Consider the following 17,726-nt stretch of genomic DNA (forward strand, 5'->3'; position numbering starts at 1 on the left):
TTTCTTTGACGAAAAATTCCCCCGACCAGAACGGGAATCGAACCCGAACACCCGGCATGTTAGTTATGACGCTAACCACTCGGCCGCGGGAGCACGTACGTGATATAACGTACCCTCATTATAACGTCACTTGATATAACGTACCACGAAAAAATGAAACACAAATTTCTACAATAATCGAGAATTAATCAAATTTGGCATGTGGAAGTTTTAGGATGCAAGTAATAATTATATGGTGGTTAGATACTCTTTCCCCTCTTTTAGGGGGGGGGGGGGTCTTCCATACAAATGAAACACACATTTCTGCATTACTCGAGAACTAATCAAGCAAATGGAGCCAAATTTGGGGTTTGAGGGTTTTTGGGTACGAGAAATGTTTCTATGATGGTATGACACCCCTTCCTCCTCTGGAAAGAAGAGGGGGTCCCATAAAAATAATGCACATATTTCAACCAAACATGGCAATTGAAAATTTTCGGAAAACTCTGAAAGAAAATGGGAAAATTTGAAAAATTCAATTCGCTTGTGTTCTACAATAACACATTGACAAGCGTTGTTAGTCCATTTGATGTTTGCGGTAACAAAATAGATCTTCGTTCGAAGGCGGAAATGAATTTTTATGTGATAAAACGCTTCTATCTATATGAATTAGAATGGATCGCCGAATTTGTTGATAAGAGCCAAACCCGAGAAAGGAGTTGTCCGATTTAGGGTTGTCTTCATTCTATCATATTTTCTGTATCAAACATTCATTTCATGTAATGGAGAAACATGTTGCAAGTGGATGAAAAATCTTGCACGAGAATTGTGTCTGAAAATAATCTGATATTATAATTTCGAGTTTTGGGAGATGTACTGAAATTTTATAGTAAAAAATAATGTTAAAGGGTAGATTAGAAGATCAATCAATGAACAGTTCTACGATTGGACCCATGAACGTGCGCTTAGTAAGAAAACATGGATGTAATAACGAAAAATAAATTTTGGGCGGGATGAAGTTTGCCGAGTCAGCTAGTACTTATATAAAGCCGTTTACAACGTTATAATGATGCTTGTTACACTGGTATCCGATTTGACTCGACAATGTATAAAATGTATCAAATGTATAAAATGAATAGAATGTACGTATATAATACAGCATATAGCGATATTTAGATGCTCGCTATACCGATATACGACTTAATCCGTCAATGATACAGAAATTATATGATTTACTGTTTGATCACTTTATTCGAAAGATGAAATGTCTAAGAGTTATATGCTTGTTACTTATTGATTGCTAAGCCAACGTTAGTCCTATTTCCACCTTGCGGTTATATCACAGATATAACCCATTTCTAGTTTTTTATGTAATAAACGCATTTTTCATTGTGCAGAATTGTTTCACTTAGCGGCACGAGCAATGAGCACAGCAGCAACTTTCTGAAATAAACTTTCAACGTCATCACATCATGTTAGCTAATTACTGGCGAAAGTGCGACTGAATTTTGAATCTTCTACCCTTCTTTCATATAGTACTCGTTCTTCCGATGCAACGTGACATCGAGAAAAAAAAGTCACAGGAGGGTTGTGTCCGAGACACGACCGCATAGTTGACGTAGGATTCCATTAGACGATCTGTTGATTTTGCATATGTTTGAAGAATTACATCGTTAAACTCTTCGATAATGATTTGGTGGCCTCCTGAAAAGGGGCGTTTTGTTTGGTTGTTGGGTTGGGACATTGAAATGGTCCTCTATATTGGAAAGTTAGACGTAGTCCTACGTCCAAATTATGAATGAAATTTTACTTTCTTGTACCGAATATGTGTTCTATATAAAGGAGTAACACATTTTTCATTAAACAAAAACTGTGTCTTATCAGCCATTGCATGCCAAAACTGATACAGTGGTTCTCATATTATATTTATTAGACCTCTATTTTTTATTTTTTTATTAGGGTGGTCATTTACATTATCGGGTGGTCCGAAAAATTATTTCTTTCCCTTTTTCCAAAAATGACTTTTTTCAAAAATTCATAACTTATGAACCACCGGACCGATTCAGATGATCGACATATAAAATTGAAGCCAATAAGCTTGTTTTCCCTCAAAAAAACTTGCAAAATTTGTTTCAGAAATTATTGATTGTATTTGTTTTCTTATAGTATACAACTTTTCGGGATTAAGAAAGCTATATTACTATTTAACTTCGAAAACTCATAACTCAAATACGAAAAATATTTAGCGATAAGGAACAAGATTACCAATTTTTACGAAAATCTAAGAACCATATTGGTTCATAATCATAATTTTTTCAGTGTATTTTCTGTTTCGTTGGTGACTAACGTGTGTGTAAAGAGTAACATTTGCATCTTCCTCGAGATCTTCCATTTTTTTATCTAGGGTTTTCGTTTCACCGGCTACGGTTTTGTTTTTGTGTTTTGTCTCGATAATTCAAGTTTATTATTTGAAATGTGTCACGGGAGTTTGAGTTTGAGTTTTCAAATGAACTGCGTCGTTAATACCTTTATTTCACAAAAATACGTAATAACTGTGGGTTATATCTATGATATAACCTTAAGGTTGATGTAGGACTACCATTTGCTCAGTAAGCATTTGTTTATCAATATTAAATTATTGATTGAATGAAACAAATTTTCGAATTCAAACTAATTCAACATATTTGATTTGTACTTAAAGAGTTTGAACAGTTGCCTTATAAGATCAATGTGAATCCATGATCAATGTATGAATTGTAATAGATTATATTCTTCGTTACAAGTAAATTTGATGACCGTCCTTTACGTTTAATATGATGCCTAGGGCTACCAAAATATGTGAACGGATGAATTGTCAAACGATGATTGTATTTTACATTTCCCTCTGAAATTGTTGCAATTCAACATATTTGATTTGTACTTAAAGAGTTTGAACAGTTGCCTTATAAGATCAATGTGAATCCATGATCAATGTATGAATTGTAATAGATTATATTCTTCGTTACAAGTAAATTTGATGACCGTCCTTTACGTTTAATATGATGCCTAGGGCTACCAAAATATGTGAACGGATGAATTGTCAAACGATGATTGTATTTTACATTTCCCTCTGAAATTGTTGCATCTCTCATGTGTACGTAGTTCTCGAACCGCGAATTTTCTTGTTTTGATTGTTGAATCAATCGCACATTTCGGCGTGAATGAAAACGCTTCCGACTTGCATGTATTTGCGAAGCGACATTCGAAATCTATCATTTTTTCATATTTAGGTTTTCATTTCACCCCTCCATATATTCCGGTTAGACGTAGTCCCACGTCAAAAAATGCGTTATTTACATCATTGGATGCAAAAATATTAATCTATCGACTATAGAACGACGGTGTCATTCGGACACTTGACAACGACTCAAGAGTAAAAAAAACGAAATTGACAGAGCGCACCATAAACGTTGGTTGGTTTATGGTCCGCTCTGTCAATTTCGTTTTTTTACTCTTGAGTCGTTGTCAAGTGTCCGAATGACACCGTCGTTCTATAGTCGATAGATTAATGGCATCGGAGGATAGAGGCTTTTATATCTAATGAACAGGTTCGGACTCGCACCTGGAGGACGTGTATTCGCCATCGCCTCTCAAAAAAACGTAAACACGCTGAGCCTCAATTTAGTAACAAAATTCTATTTAAACGTAATAAAGATGCCGGAAAATCATACATCAACACACGAGGGGCGATAGATAGAAAGGGGTGTAAGTGACTTGATCGATTTCTCTTCATCAACTTTTTCTACTTTGCTACTTTTCATGAAGTAGCAACTGTAAGAACGTTTTAATTTGAGTTTGCTATAGAATCCGATAGATGATTCCACATTGTCGAATATAGATGGAAATGAATTTGCAGCTAAGTTATGACCAAAAGAGAGAGTCGATGTAGAGAAATCGATTATATCATTTACACCCCTTCATTATGAGCCCCTCAATTTCCATATGAGTTCACATTATTTCGGGTAGAGTTTGTTGTACGACGCTTTACATTTTTACGGCCGATGGAGAAATGTTACAAATACGTTGGTAAGCCAAACAGTAACCGCAGCACCACTGGTAGCTCGATTAATCACGAATAAAAATAATTATGCCGGCAAAAAATTCTCACGAATTAGTAATATTAGCTCAACCAGTCATTTCTCTTAGTGCGGCAATTTATCGATTATTTTGAGGCGATTAACTGTTACGAATTACAAACAGATGGAAAATATTCGATTAATTTCGAAAATCGGACATCACTAGCTATGCATACCTTTGCTTACTTTGCTGGGTTGTTAGATGCCCTTTTGGTCGTCCGTACCTTTTCATTCCACCTTCTCCCTTCACCGGCACTTCTCAACTGTTATCGTTGTCCTCCGGGTGTTGCAATAGGGATGGATCACATCGATCGGCACACTTTTTACGAGATCTGTTGCTTTCGCAGTTAATTCGCTTCCCAAACAACGATTCAATGCAAGGAAACATGCGTCATCAAAGTATTGAATCGCAGTGTACCCGACCCTATTAAGGCTCGGGCATCACGCTACCCATTCCGAAACCCAAGGCCAAGGGTTGGTAGCATTAGCGCTCTGAAGTGCAAAGAAAAACATTGCTTTTACATAAAATTCTCTTGTTCTTGGCACGACTTTTCGCTCTGGTTTCGCCCTTCCGCCCACTCTTCCGACTCCACACCCGTATGAAACCGATGCGATGAACCTCGGTTGATTACTTGCTTGCTAGCAGCGGGAAGCAACGACCCGGCTAACATAAGCACAACATACGTTCCCGTTGGTTGGGAATCGAAACCTTGCATGCGGAGAGGAAAGCTTTTTCTGCGATGCATTGAAATTGATGCTGCGAAGCATCGGAGCTGGGAGAGAAGCCAAACACCACAGCAGTGGTAAGATGGTAAGCAGAAAGGGATGGGTTGTTTTTAATGGTGTAAAACCGATCGTACATTAAAACCTATGATTTGGCGGAAGCTGTATAATTATAAGCCTTAATATGGTGGAGCGATTTGCAGGAAATTTTAATGTTTTTATCGTTCGGAAGGCACGCGCCGCCGATTTGAGCTACTTAATGGGCTTTTTGAAACTAAGGAACTAGAAGAAGGAAACCGTTTAGAAACATTTTTGGATGGATTGTTAAGTGTTTTCTGATTGGTTTCAACTGAACATTTAATGCATTTGGTTCAATTGTTATGCGAATAAACAGGAAAATCTCGACCTCCGTCAATATATCAGCCAGTTTTTTTAGATATTGAATTTCTTGGAAGTAAGAAAGCTAAAATTTGTTCAAAAGCAAACCGCACATCTCATTACCAACCAATTATGTTTTATGAAACTCAACAAACCAGTTCTTTTTCTGAGAGAATGCTATCGTTCTGATATAACATAAAAATGAAAAGTTTTTTTATTATGTAGGGTTACCGAGGGTAAAATGGTCAGGTTTTAGAGTCACCCTGTTCTTCATTATAACTGTCGCATGTCATAATATGAGGAAAAAAAACTGAAATCGTTCCTACCACCAAGAAAATATTTGGGGATAGAACACCCAATATATTTGGCAATTCAAAAATTAGAAGAATTTACATATTACCAACCGTATGTAAAATGAATGTCAGATGCAAAACACAATGCAATGGTAACTTTGCTAATAGCAGCAATATATAAAGGTTATTACTTTCAATCATTTTCATTTTAGGGTATACGTCAAACCAACGTTGAATCGACGGTTTATGTCGGTTTGACATATGCTGGTGTCGGTTTGACATTTGTTTACCATTTTTATGGCGAAATATGTGGGAATAATTCGCCCGCCAAAAATGACTGATAATTAGTAGTATTTACCAAAAAAAAATTGTAAGGGGTTGTATCTAGCACACGATCGCATATTTTCGACGTAGAACAACGCAATATCCACTGCAACCGCTTGTTTACCACTTCGAATATTATTTTAGAATGCATCGAAATTTTTGTAACAGATTATGTTCTTCGTTACAAATAAATTTGATGAACGTTCTTTTACGGAACGTTCTTGAACGGAAGAATTGTCAAACGATCATTGTAATTTGCAGTTCCCTCTGAAATTATTGCACATCTCATGTTTACGTAGTCCTAGAACCGCGAAATTCATTCGCCTCTAGACGAATTTCATACCAACTAGTCCTAGGAGATGGCAGTACCATCTCAGATAGTAGTGAAAGGTTGTGGGTGTACATACATGGGTCATTTAAGCAACTTTGCATACTTGAAATATTCGAAAAACAATTGGACTACTTTTTGGAAAAAGCCAATTTTTTTCATAATATTTTACAAAAAATTATAACTTAAAAACTATGATACCTACAAAATTCATGTCAAGGAATGAAATGTAGGAAATTGTTTTAATTTTCACAAGAAAAAAATTGGAAAAAAAAAATCACTGACAAAAAAGTTATTTAAAAAATTAAAATTCATTTTTCTCGAAAACGTTTTTTTTTAAATTCCCGAAAATATATACATGAATAGCCCTTGCAATTTCCAATAAGTCGTCCATACATCGGAAGATGGGCACTTTTACAGGGAAAAAGTTTTTCTAACAACTTTTTCATGTTTTCTTCGAAAAAAAAACAACTTATCCTAATTTTGTTTAAAGTCAAGATAGCGATATAGTGTATTCGACAATGTTTTAGATCTTGTTAAAATATAAAGTTTTGTCAAAGACATCAACTTTCTATCTTTTATAGTTTTTGGAATATATGTCATTTTTTGTATGAAGACTTGAAAAAAATAATGTTTTGCTCGTAACTTTTTTGTGTGTAAATTCTCACGTTTGACATGTTCTTGACATGTTTATAAATAGAGAAAAGTTAGCAGAGCATTTAAAATGCGATAATTTATAAAAAAAAATGTTACGCATTGAAAGTTAATAACATGTTTTCAAAGAAAAACATGAAAAATGTTGTTCACAAAACTTTTTCCATGTAAAGATGCCTATCGTCCGATGTATGGAAAACATGTTGGAAATTTTAAGGGCTATCTATATCTATTTTTTTCAGAATTGTGAATGAATATATTTTCGAGGAAAATGAATTTTAATTTTCAAAATATTTTTTTCCAATGAAATTTTTTTCCAAAAATTTTTTTGATGATTTTTAATAAAAACCAAAATAATTTCCTACATTTCATTCTTTGACTAAAATTTTGTAGGCCTGATATTTTTTTGTAGTTTTTTTTTAATTTTGAGTTATTTCAACTTTTTTTTCGAAAAAACTTAACTTAAAAACTATAACAACTACAAAAAGATGGTCAAAGAATGAAATGTAGGAAATTACCTAGGTTTTCATTAAAAATTATCAAAGAATTTTTTGGAGAAAAAAATCATGTAAAAAAATATTTCGAAAATAAAATTCATTCTTCTCGAAAACATATGCCTTTAAAATTCTGAAAAAATAGAAATAAAAAGCCCTTTGAATTTCCAACAAGTTTTCCATACATCGGACGATGGGCACATTTACACGGAAAAAGTTATTCGAACAACAACTTTTTCATTATTTTTTTTGAAAATATACTATTAATGTTTAATTTGTAATATTTTTATGTATAAATTATCGCTATTTACATGCTCTGCTAACATTTCTCTATTTGGAAACATGTCAAGAACATGTCAAACATGAGAATTTACACACAAAAATGTTACGAGCAAAATATAATTTTTTTTAGGAGTCTTCATAAAAAAATGACTTACATTCTAAAAACTATAAAAGATAGAAAGTTGACGTCTTCGACAAAAGTTCACAGTTTAACAAGATCTAAAACTTTGTTGAATACACTATATCGCTATTCTGACTTTAAACAAAATTAGGATTAGTTGCATTTTTTTCAAAGAAAATATAAAAAAGTTGGTGTTAGAAAAACTTTTTTAAAAGTGCCCTTCTTTCGATGTATGGACGATTTGTTGCAAATTTTAAGGCTATTCATATATATATTTTTGGGAATTTAAAAAAAAAATACGTTTTTGAGAAAACTGAATTTGAATTTTTAAAATAATATTTTTTTTCAGCGAATTTTTGTTCCAAAAAATTTTTGGTATTTTTTTCGTAAAAATTAAAAAAAAATCTACATTTCATCCTCTGACATGAATTTTGTAGGTATAATAGTTTTTATGTTATAATTTTCTGTAAAAATTTAAGAAAACAAATTGGCTTTTTCCAAAATGTTGCCTAGTTATTTTTCGAATATTTTAAGTATGTAAAGTTTCTTAAATGACCCATGTCTTTACAACCACAACGTTTCACTGCTATCTGAGATGGTGTTGCCAGTTACAGGTGATTGATGATGACTTCGACCATATTCTGGATCATGAGACTATTTCTGAACTTCCGTTTCATCAATGAAGCTTTCCATCTATTGTTGCTTTCAATTTCATTCGACTACTCTCGGTCCGAAATCATTCCCTCGTTGCTGTCCACACGGTTACCATTTTCTCCAATTTTATCAATCGAAAGCCATACTCACGTCCCACATTACCTTCGTTTTAGCTCGATACGGGACCCTTGAACGCTTTCGTAGATGACTACATCACACAATTTTACAACCGATACATCAGCTCTCTGCTTGTATAAATAGCCGATGAATGTTATCATAACCTGTGGATTGTTCTAGAAGCGTATTGAGACGGTTATTCTTAATTACGGAAACCCAATCGACGATTTACTTAGTTTTGAGTCCTATACTATGTCTACTAGAGGACGATTATCACGGTCGAAAATGGAGAAGCGCTCATAAAGTATACATCGACTCCGAACTTCCGTACTTCACCATGATGAAAATGCTGATTTTGACTAATGTTTTGACATTGACAGATTATTTAAATGTTTTAAGGCTTCGTTCACACGAAGACACAAAACTGTCAAGTCGCTAATGGATGACCCTTTAGAAGCTCCCAGCTGGGTATATGTGGAGACCATCGTTTGGACACGGGAGCCGGGAAGGCCCAACTATTATGCATAGCGAGTTTCCTTTTTCTCTATCGTCACAACTCAACGTCGTTCTGAGCTCATTCCGTAATTACTGGCTTGAGTGTGCAGTCTACCTAATCACAATTAAGCTGATACACAGAACATTGAAACTAATTAAAATTGTTTCGTGGAACCTCTCTAAAAGCCACATTGGTAGCGCGTTCGCTTACTAAGCGATCGATCGTGAGTTCAAAACTCAGGGACCATCTTTGTGTTGTTATAGAATAACTACGTCCACCCAACAATCATCAGTGATGGAGATCGATCCAGTGTCGGAATCCTGGCCTCTCTCTATCCATATCCATGGGGCTATTGTGCTATAAATAACACAAAAATAATCATATCAACTGTCTCCGCTGTCCGGAGGTCTTACTGAACAATGGAAGAACAGAAGGAATTCTCTTACGCTTAAATAGCTACTGTGTAATGTAACAAATGCAATGGTACAGGAGGAATGATCTTAGGTCTGAAAATGAAACATGTAACATGTACACGATAAAAATCCGGCCTCTGTTACTGCTAAAATGCTAATGAGCCTAAATAAATAAACAAATGGGATAAAAAAACTCTTTAAAGGTTTTAGTGAGCTGCTCTAGAATTGGCATGAATGCTCTTCCAATGATTGTCAAAATCGCGATTAACACTTTACACTTGTTAGAATTCACGGAACTACAATGAAGCAAAGCAAATTCCGACAAGTTTAAACTGAAAATTGGAGGCTGAAGGTTAGGGTGACACGGGGTGATTTGGACCGCCCCATTATCTCAAAAAGTACGGCTCAACTTGGATTTTTTATAATGTCATCTTCTTTTATTAATGAACCGTATGTAACTAGCGTAAAAAAACTTTGGTAAAATTCGACAGATGGAAGGAAATGGTAGCATGAACACAGCAAGATGATTGTAAAAAAAATGTGATTTTTTCGATCGTGGTTTTAAGGTTTTTCCCGCTGATCAAACAAACTTTTCGTGTGTTGTGCAGTAAAGTTCGGTTCGCCTACAGAAGAGGAAACATTTGATGCAGCGAAACTGTAAGTTTGATAACAATAAATGAAATTAATTGCATTTTAATTTTAGCATGTTGTGTGGGGTGACATGGACACGTTTTTTGCATTTATATAAAAAATTGTTAAAATGAGTTCTCTGATACATTTGAAATATTACTGAATGTTATCTATCGAAATCAAAAGGGCCTAAGCGGGACCCCTGTCTGGAAGGTCGGGAAATAATGAATAATCGTGGATTTTTTTCGGATGCTACAGACGAAAGTACCTTGCTGTTGGTATCGGTTCTGAAGCAACGTGACATCGTAGAACAAATCCCAATGAATATTTTACTTTAGAACAATACCTAAAGGGTAACATAGGGGTTTTTGAAAATTCGAAAAATTGCCAAAACGGTGGCCATTTTTGTTAAAAATTAAATATTTTTCATGAAAAATCTCTAATTAGCGATTTGAAAAATGAGGTATCAAAAAACGGCTATGTAACGCCTTAGATAATTCATGTAAAAAATTGCTGATAAAAAATTCAAGGGCCTATTCGGTCGAGCAGATCCTACGATATCGATACCACCAGTTGAAATAACATGGTTTCGAGAAAAACGCGTTTCAAAATTCGTACAGCAATACTATATCCCTTGAGGTGACTTCATACTTTTGGCTGTAACTTTCCAACGAAATCAAATATGGTTCCCGGAATAAATCGCCACAGAAAACGACTGCAACAGAAACCACCGCTTATAAAATGTGTAGTAGGCTATAAATATTGTGGCGCGGTATTGTATTTCAAAACAAGAATTAACCGGGCAAACGTATCGCCCCAGGCAAACGTAACGCCCCGGGCAGACGTATACCGTCCGACGCTCGCTAGAGCTCGGTCGGACATTGCTAAAGGATCGTATCCTATGTTTCAAACTAACCGGGCAATCAGTGGATCCCAGGTTTGCGTGCGAGACACCGCCGCTTCCGACGGCGGGTCGGCGGTGGACTCGGATTGCGTCATCTTGGCGGCATGGGCCGCCTCGATTCCTTATCCTCGCCAAATGGGGACTTCGTCCCCATTACATTGTCCTCAGAATAAATTTCGAAAAACGAGAACAAGAGAATAAATTTATAATAGAAATGTGAGGCACATGATGTTTTTCCCGCGCCAAATATTTCTAGCCTACTACACTTTTTCTAAGCGGTTGTTTCTGTTGCAGTTGTTTACTGTGGCGATTTATTCCGGTCACCAATAAAAATGATGCAAGTAATACTACGTTGAGACGGCGAAGTTCCTCTAGGAACGTTAGTGCCATTGAAGAAGAAGAAGAAGAATGTTTGTACTCTGCGGCGAAAATATTATTATTATTGATTAACATTGGGTCGTAGTTTTGGACAGTTTAATGAGGTTTCCGGTTGGGTAGCCCATTTTGATTGGGTATTGGTCGAAAAAGTAACATCTCTGTTGATATTTTCATACAGATTGTTTTTTCAGATACGTCCACTTTAATTCGAATTCGCAATAGACCATGTTCATGTTTTTATAACAATAAAGTTTGGAACAATTTCGTTGCGAATTTCTGTTTCCAGTAAAATAAACTACCATTCATTTCAATGGACTACTTTATTTTTACCTCTACCAATGGGATTCATGTTCTCTGGACTACCATTTTTATTTTATTCTTCCCTCCACCAAATCATCCTAGGTCCCAATACAAGTTGATATGATACATTTCTATATTATTTATTTTGTACATAGGAAAACAAATTATAACCCAATTTCAGTTTCTCAAAAATTTATGCACTACCATGTATATCTACAGAAGAACTGATTAATTATAAGAGGCCACCAAACTTTCCATGAAAGCTGCGAACGCTGCATCTAACGTTTTGGAACGGTGATGATCCAATGTCTGCAGGCAATACGCGATAATTACGTCACAAAGTACCTGTGAAAAGAAAACATAAATATCTGATATGTACACTTTGTTTAATACTGGTACACGAGGGAATATTAGGGGACGATATTAGTAGTAAACCTTGGAGATATTCTCAATAATTAATAAAAATTACTTTTATATCATCTCTTGTGACGTTGTGCGTTTGGTGGTTTTTGACAAACTTCGCTAAACTGCATTTGTACATAACGGGATTTTCGAGTCCATAATCGATCAATACTCCTAAAATGGTTTCGAAGAAAGATGGGTAGAGTCACATCATTGACACAATAAAGAACAAATCGCCTTACCAATGAAATTCATCATGTTCAACGCATGAGCGTGCAGCGATTTATTGTCCTGTAAATCAGTAGCTTCCGAGTCTTGTGAGAAGTCGAAATAACTTATATACTTCGGATGTTCTTCAAAAAACCTTCATGAATGATGAGTAAATTAAAACATTATTAATATTGAGTAATTGCCGCTTACCGGACAAAAATATTCCTCCCATGAGACACAATGTCTTTCTTCATCAAGCGCCAAGCTCCAGACAGAGCCACTTTCTGTGGCTTGGTAAGCCCCGTTTCGTCCGGCTTGTTTGTGGTGAAATCCGGGTTTTGGTCGGTTTCGTGTATTTCAGATAGGGACATCATTGCAAGATGAATCCGGGTTCCACACTATTCTGTTCTTTAAGGTAATTTGGGTTTGGTAAAGTGAAGAGTATATTTTTACAACACCTGTCAATTTCCACCTCTCTAGACAATCGTTGCTATGATTGAACAATTCCCAGAAGCAAACAGGGTCCTTGGTGAAACGAAGATGTTAGAGAGACAATTCGTCTTAGACTTGGAACTCTTATGCACTTAGAAGATCGGGAAGGCTAGAAACAGGGAGCAAAGGATATCGACATTGAGTTTGACGGTAAAAAGGAAAATAACAATATAACAGCAGAGAAACTCAACAATTTTTTCACTTCAAGTGTGGAAGAAATCCACAATGGTATTGTAGCTCCATCAAATCGACTGAATTTTGTTTTCCCTGGCCTGTCTTCACAATTGAGATGCTTTAAAACTATCAACATGGAAACTCTTAGGAAGGTAGTAATGGATTTGAAAAACTGTGCAGGTGTTGAGAATATCAATAAAACCGTATTAGTAGATGCATTTGATCTAATCAAAGAAAATCTACTATATATAATAAATGAATCTATGCTTCGGGGCGAATGCCCTCATACTTGGAAGAAATCTGTTGTTATACCGATTCCAAAAAATCCGAAATCGTCCAAGCCAGAAGACCGGAGACCAGTGAATATGTTGCCATTATACGAAAAGATCCTCGAAATCGTTATCAAAGACCAACTGTTGGAACATATAACGAAAAATGGAATTCTGGTTGAGGAACAGTCAGGGTTCAGGAAAAACCACTATTGTGAAACGGCTCTCAATTTATTACTCCTGAAATGGAAACAGGCTATCGAAACGAAAAAAATAGTATTGGCTGTATTTATTGACTTGAAGAGGGCTTTTGAAACAGTAGATCGAATGAAATTACTTGATTTGCTTTCCAATTATAATGTAACTGGACCTGTATTGAACTGGTTTGAAAGTTACCTGAACGGGCGAACACAAATCACTATTTACAGGGACAGTGAATCATCGGCGGGACCAGTGAATCTGGGTGTACCTCAAGGAAGTGTTCTGGGGCCGCTGCTTTTCTTGCTTTATATTAATGACATTAAACAGGTGTTAAATGACAGTGACGTAAACTTGTTTGCTGACGACACAGTGATATTCATTGTTGCTGAGACATTGCAAGATTGCTTCGTCAAGATGAACCGTGAACTGCAAAACTTAGACGAATGGTTGAGATGGAAAAAACTTAAGTTAAATATTAGCAAAACAAAGTATATGGTAGTATCGACACGCAATCTTGACAGTGATAGTCTTAGTATAACTATCGATGGGCAAACTGTGGAAAGAACGACTTCAATCAAATATCTTGGCGTTATTCTTGACGAAACGCTGCGCTTCGACGAACATATAAACTATACTATAAAGAAGGCAGCTCAAAAATATGGAGTGCTTTGTAGAATTAATCGATTCTTGACCTTTGAAAGTAAAATTACCATCTACAAAGCATTGATCGCTCCACATTTCGATTATTGTGCATCTGTGCTATTTCTCGCAAATAAGAGGCAAATGAATAGAATGCAAATTGTTCAAAACAAGGCCATGCGCTTGATATTGAGATGCGATCGACTTACTCCACGAAGATTTATGCTTGAATGCCTACAATGGATGTCAGTGGGACAGCGTATCAAATATTGCACTCTTACGTTCATATATGAGATGGTTAGCGGCATGACACCGAACTATTTACAAAACACGATAACGTATGGAAGAGATATGCACCGATATAACACAAGGCAAGCAAGTGACCTCAGAACCATGAACTTTCGAATGTCATGTACCCAAAACTCACTTTTTTATAAAGGATATCGCCTGTATAACACATTACCAAAAGAAGCAAAGACAGCAACAAGCCTTCGAATATTCCGTAGTATTTGTAAAGAGTTTTTGAAGCATGATTTAGATTTTTGACCCTGCATATAATTAATGTTAGTGTGTAAGATGACGAAGTTTAACGGATATTTGTATTTTCTTATCTTTAGACTATAATGATGATGGTTAACTTAAACAATATTTGTGAAATCTTCAATAGTTTGAGCCCGCGCGCGTTAGCACACATAGACAACTTGAGATAGAACATATGCAAAAACAATTCTTTTTAATGAAAGCATTCATCTTCTCAACAGATAATTATATCAAGATTTTTCTGTGTTGTGGCGGATCTCATTGCAGATTCAGGTTGACACGTTTATACCCCAGGTTGAATGTAGGGCCTGAAGTATCGGCTGGAATTAGGCTTAGGTTTGCTCAGCTGTCTGGTTTCGAAAACGATTAACAGACCGTTGTCGGGTATCCAGTGAAGCGGGAATTCCTTTGTAAATTCTAGGCTAATGCTGACATAGGTATTGGGTTCAATTCCTGATCGGTCAATTTTCTTGACATGCCTTGGGATATGTGAAGTGATGGGCCTGAAGTGTCGGCTAGAATAAGGCTTGGGTTTGCTCAGCTACTAGAACTCGGAAACGATCGCAATTGCAGGCCGTGGCCGGGGATCTGATAAAGCGGGATTTCCCTTGAAAATTCATGGCTAATACTGACATAGGCATTGGGTTCAATTCCCGATCGGTCTAGGGTCTTCCCGGGTTGGAAATTCTCTCGACATGCCATGGAATGAATACTTTAGACAAAGGCTTAAATTGTTCTATCGATTAGTAATCTATGTCTGCGGGATAACCAGTCCGTTTTCTTTTCAATTTAATGTGCTTACTGGTTAGTATGATGTAATAAACTCAGTAACTCAATTATTATCAATAAGATAACTCGTCCCGCTCAAGCCTTTGTAGGGGAAAGAGGTGGGACCATCATCATTTAAAAAAAAAAAAAAAAAAAAGAAATCCTTTCTCTTATGCTGGAAGGTGTGTTTGGATAGCGAAGAATGACAGCTTGGTAAAGTTCATTATCGAGATCAAGGCGGGACTTCCAACCGAAAATACTATTAAAAAGAATCAATTCGCTTAGTGGTAAGACTTCCAAGGAGTCTGAAACAGCTGTTGAACGACTGTTTGGATTTCGGTCTAACAGAGGGATTGATAGTTGAAGCTTGTATTTCAAGGGAACTTGCAGCATACCTCCATTTTTTTTCTAGTTCAAGTTAGTCATTATTAATGCTATCTTGGATACTATCAAATTCCAAGAACGTGATATTCTCATCACTAGCAAGCTGGGGATTTGTGGAAAGAATGATTACATAACTTACCAATTTTGGGTTGCTTCTCGAACAAGAAACCAACGTTTCTTAAAGTGCTATCTATCTAGGTCTTATTGTTCATTCTGTCTCTAGTATCGATGAATACGATATTGCTTTTATCCCTTTATTTATTTTTGATTATTGGGAAGATATATCGTGAAATTCGGTGACACTAACTATGGCACTACAAAGATTAAGACAAAAAACTACGTTCGCAAGGTTATGAATTTCTTTAAAGTCAATTATATTGTGCATGCCAGAACAACATTATCTTCACAATTTTACACAAGTTTGCGTTCTACAAAGCAAATACACAGAATACACTAGAAAATTTCTTTCAACCACGTGTAATAACACAATATTTTTTTTCCCCGAATTCACATGATTTCATGCACTACAGTGTGGGCTTCCGTCGAAACCGGTTAATCATAGGCAGCAATAATACTATCCATGAATGCTGCAAAAGCTGAGACTAACATTTCAGAACTGTGATCCTCTAAGGCCTGCATACAGTACGTGGTGATTACGCCACAAACTATCTGTAAAAAAAGAATAACAAAAAATGTAAAAAAATCGCTATGTTTTGTGCAAAATTTTCAATTCGGAGAGATATAATTACCTTCACGTCGGCTTTAGTAACGTGATATCTTCTATGGTTTTTAACAGACTTCGCTAGACTGCTTTTGTACATAACAGGATTATCGAACCCATAATCGATCAATGCTCCTGAAGATTGGTGGAAGAAGGATGGAATACTCATTCAAAAGCCATAGGTTCATAATTTTTCAAATTTAGCCCACTTACCGAGTAGATGCATAACGTTCAAAGCATGAGCATGCAGCGATTTGTTTTCCATCAATTCGGTAGCTTCCGAGTCGTGTGAAAAATCATAATAGCTCAAGTAGTTGGGGTGCTCTTCGAAGAAACTACACGAATAATAAGCGCGTGGTTTTATCATTAAGTACAGGTCGGACTCGATTATATATAATCGCAATTTCACTTTCAAGGTTAATTTGCGAATCCAATACATAATCGAATCACAAAAAAGCAATTTTCTATTAATGTTTGGCATTCATACAATAATGAAAAAATTGTTTTCTTGAGATACGACTATGTATAGGATTTGAAAATAATTGTTGAAAAAAATTGGTCCACTATATATAATCGAGTCCGACCTGTATTAAGATTACTTACCGGACAAATATGTTTGTACCGTGTGTTACCATGTCTTCCTTTATTATGCTCCAAGCCTCAGACAAAACCACTTTTTGTGGTTTGGTAAGCCCTGTTTCATCCGGGGTAGTGAAATCTGAATCTTCAGACATTTCCTATAGGCGGAGGCGGGTGTTTTGAATGACACAAGAATAACTACTTTCTCACGTTGATAAAGACAAAAGAACTAAATATTCTTATCGCGAGAAGACCAATCTATATTGCTACTACTTTGCTTTCACTTATTCTGATGCTTAGGGAGTCCACTATTTATACCCCAAGGAAGGAATGGTAATAAAGATCAATAACATTTTTGACTGTTTATTTGTCCTTCCTTTCACCTATCAGTGAGGAAATATAGTCAAGCGAAATGAGGAGCAATACTTTTCATTTTAACGAGATAATTGAGCTATTCTGCACGCGATCATTAGTGGTATTTTACTTTCATCGAACGAATAGATATCTATAATGACTACATTGATGTCACCAACAACTCAATTTTAGAGAACCACTACTAATATCATCAATTGTTTGCACGTTCTGTCTAGTTTGAAGTTGAACGCATCAATTATCTCATTCCGAACATTTTTTAAAATTGTCTTGGCTGTAGCACTGGAGAGATGGAGTATTGTCGTTTTTTACAAATAGATGCTCACGGCTGGTATGAGATCGTTCCCGTATTGGTTTTGTTTTATTGATATAAATGTGAATCATAAACTTCA

General features: G+C 35.8%; 2 protein-coding genes across 2 annotated transcripts; both read right to left on the reverse strand.

The window, feature by feature from the left end:
- Positions 1-11,786: 11,786 nt before the first annotated feature.
- Positions 11,787-12,679, reverse strand: LOC129776792 (hemoglobin-2). The gene is made up of 4 exons (XM_055782644.1): positions 12,406-12,679; positions 12,228-12,349; positions 12,053-12,159; positions 11,787-11,928 (listed from the first exon to the last, which is right to left on the reverse strand). Exons 1-4 carry the CDS (start codon positions 12,567-12,569, stop codon positions 11,812-11,814), a joined length of 510 nt encoding a protein of 169 aa, XP_055638619.1. The 5' UTR covers positions 12,570-12,679; the 3' UTR covers positions 11,787-11,811.
- A 3,525-nt stretch (positions 12,680-16,204) lies between these two features.
- Positions 16,205-17,132, reverse strand: LOC129776793 (globin-like). The gene is made up of 4 exons (XM_055782645.1): positions 16,987-17,132; positions 16,597-16,718; positions 16,412-16,518; positions 16,205-16,331 (listed from the first exon to the last, which is right to left on the reverse strand). The coding sequence occupies exons 1-4, from the start codon at positions 17,115-17,117 to the stop codon at positions 16,215-16,217; spliced, it is 477 nt and encodes a 158-aa protein (XP_055638620.1). The 5' UTR covers positions 17,118-17,132; the 3' UTR covers positions 16,205-16,214.
- Between the last annotated feature and the right edge of the window lie 594 nt (positions 17,133-17,726).

Source organism: Toxorhynchites rutilus, chromosome 3, assembly GCF_029784135.1.
Source record: "Toxorhynchites rutilus septentrionalis strain SRP chromosome 3, ASM2978413v1, whole genome shotgun sequence".
NCBI lineage: Eukaryota > Metazoa > Arthropoda > Insecta > Diptera > Culicidae > Toxorhynchites > Toxorhynchites rutilus.

Coding starts and splice junctions, on each gene's coding strand:
- LOC129776792 (XM_055782644.1), bottom strand. CDS start 12,569: ATGATGTCCCTATCTGAAATACACGAAACCGACCAAAACCCGGATTTC. Junction 12,350..12,405: donor GGGAGGAATATTTTTGTCCG/GTAAGCGGCAAT, acceptor TCATTCATGAAG/GTTTTTTGAAGAACATCCGA. Junction 11,929..12,052: donor TCACAAGAGATGATATAAAA/GTAATTTTTATT, acceptor TTCTTTTCACAG/GTACTTTGTGACGTAATTAT.
- LOC129776793 (XM_055782645.1), bottom strand. CDS start 17,117: ATGTCTGAAGATTCAGATTTCACTACCCCGGATGAAACAGGGCTTACC. Junction 16,719..16,986: donor GGTACAAACATATTTGTCCG/GTAAGTAATCTT, acceptor TTATTCGTGTAG/TTTCTTCGAAGAGCACCCCA. Junction 16,332..16,411: donor TTACTAAAGCCGACGTGAAG/GTAATTATATCT, acceptor CTTTTTTTACAG/ATAGTTTGTGGCGTAATCAC.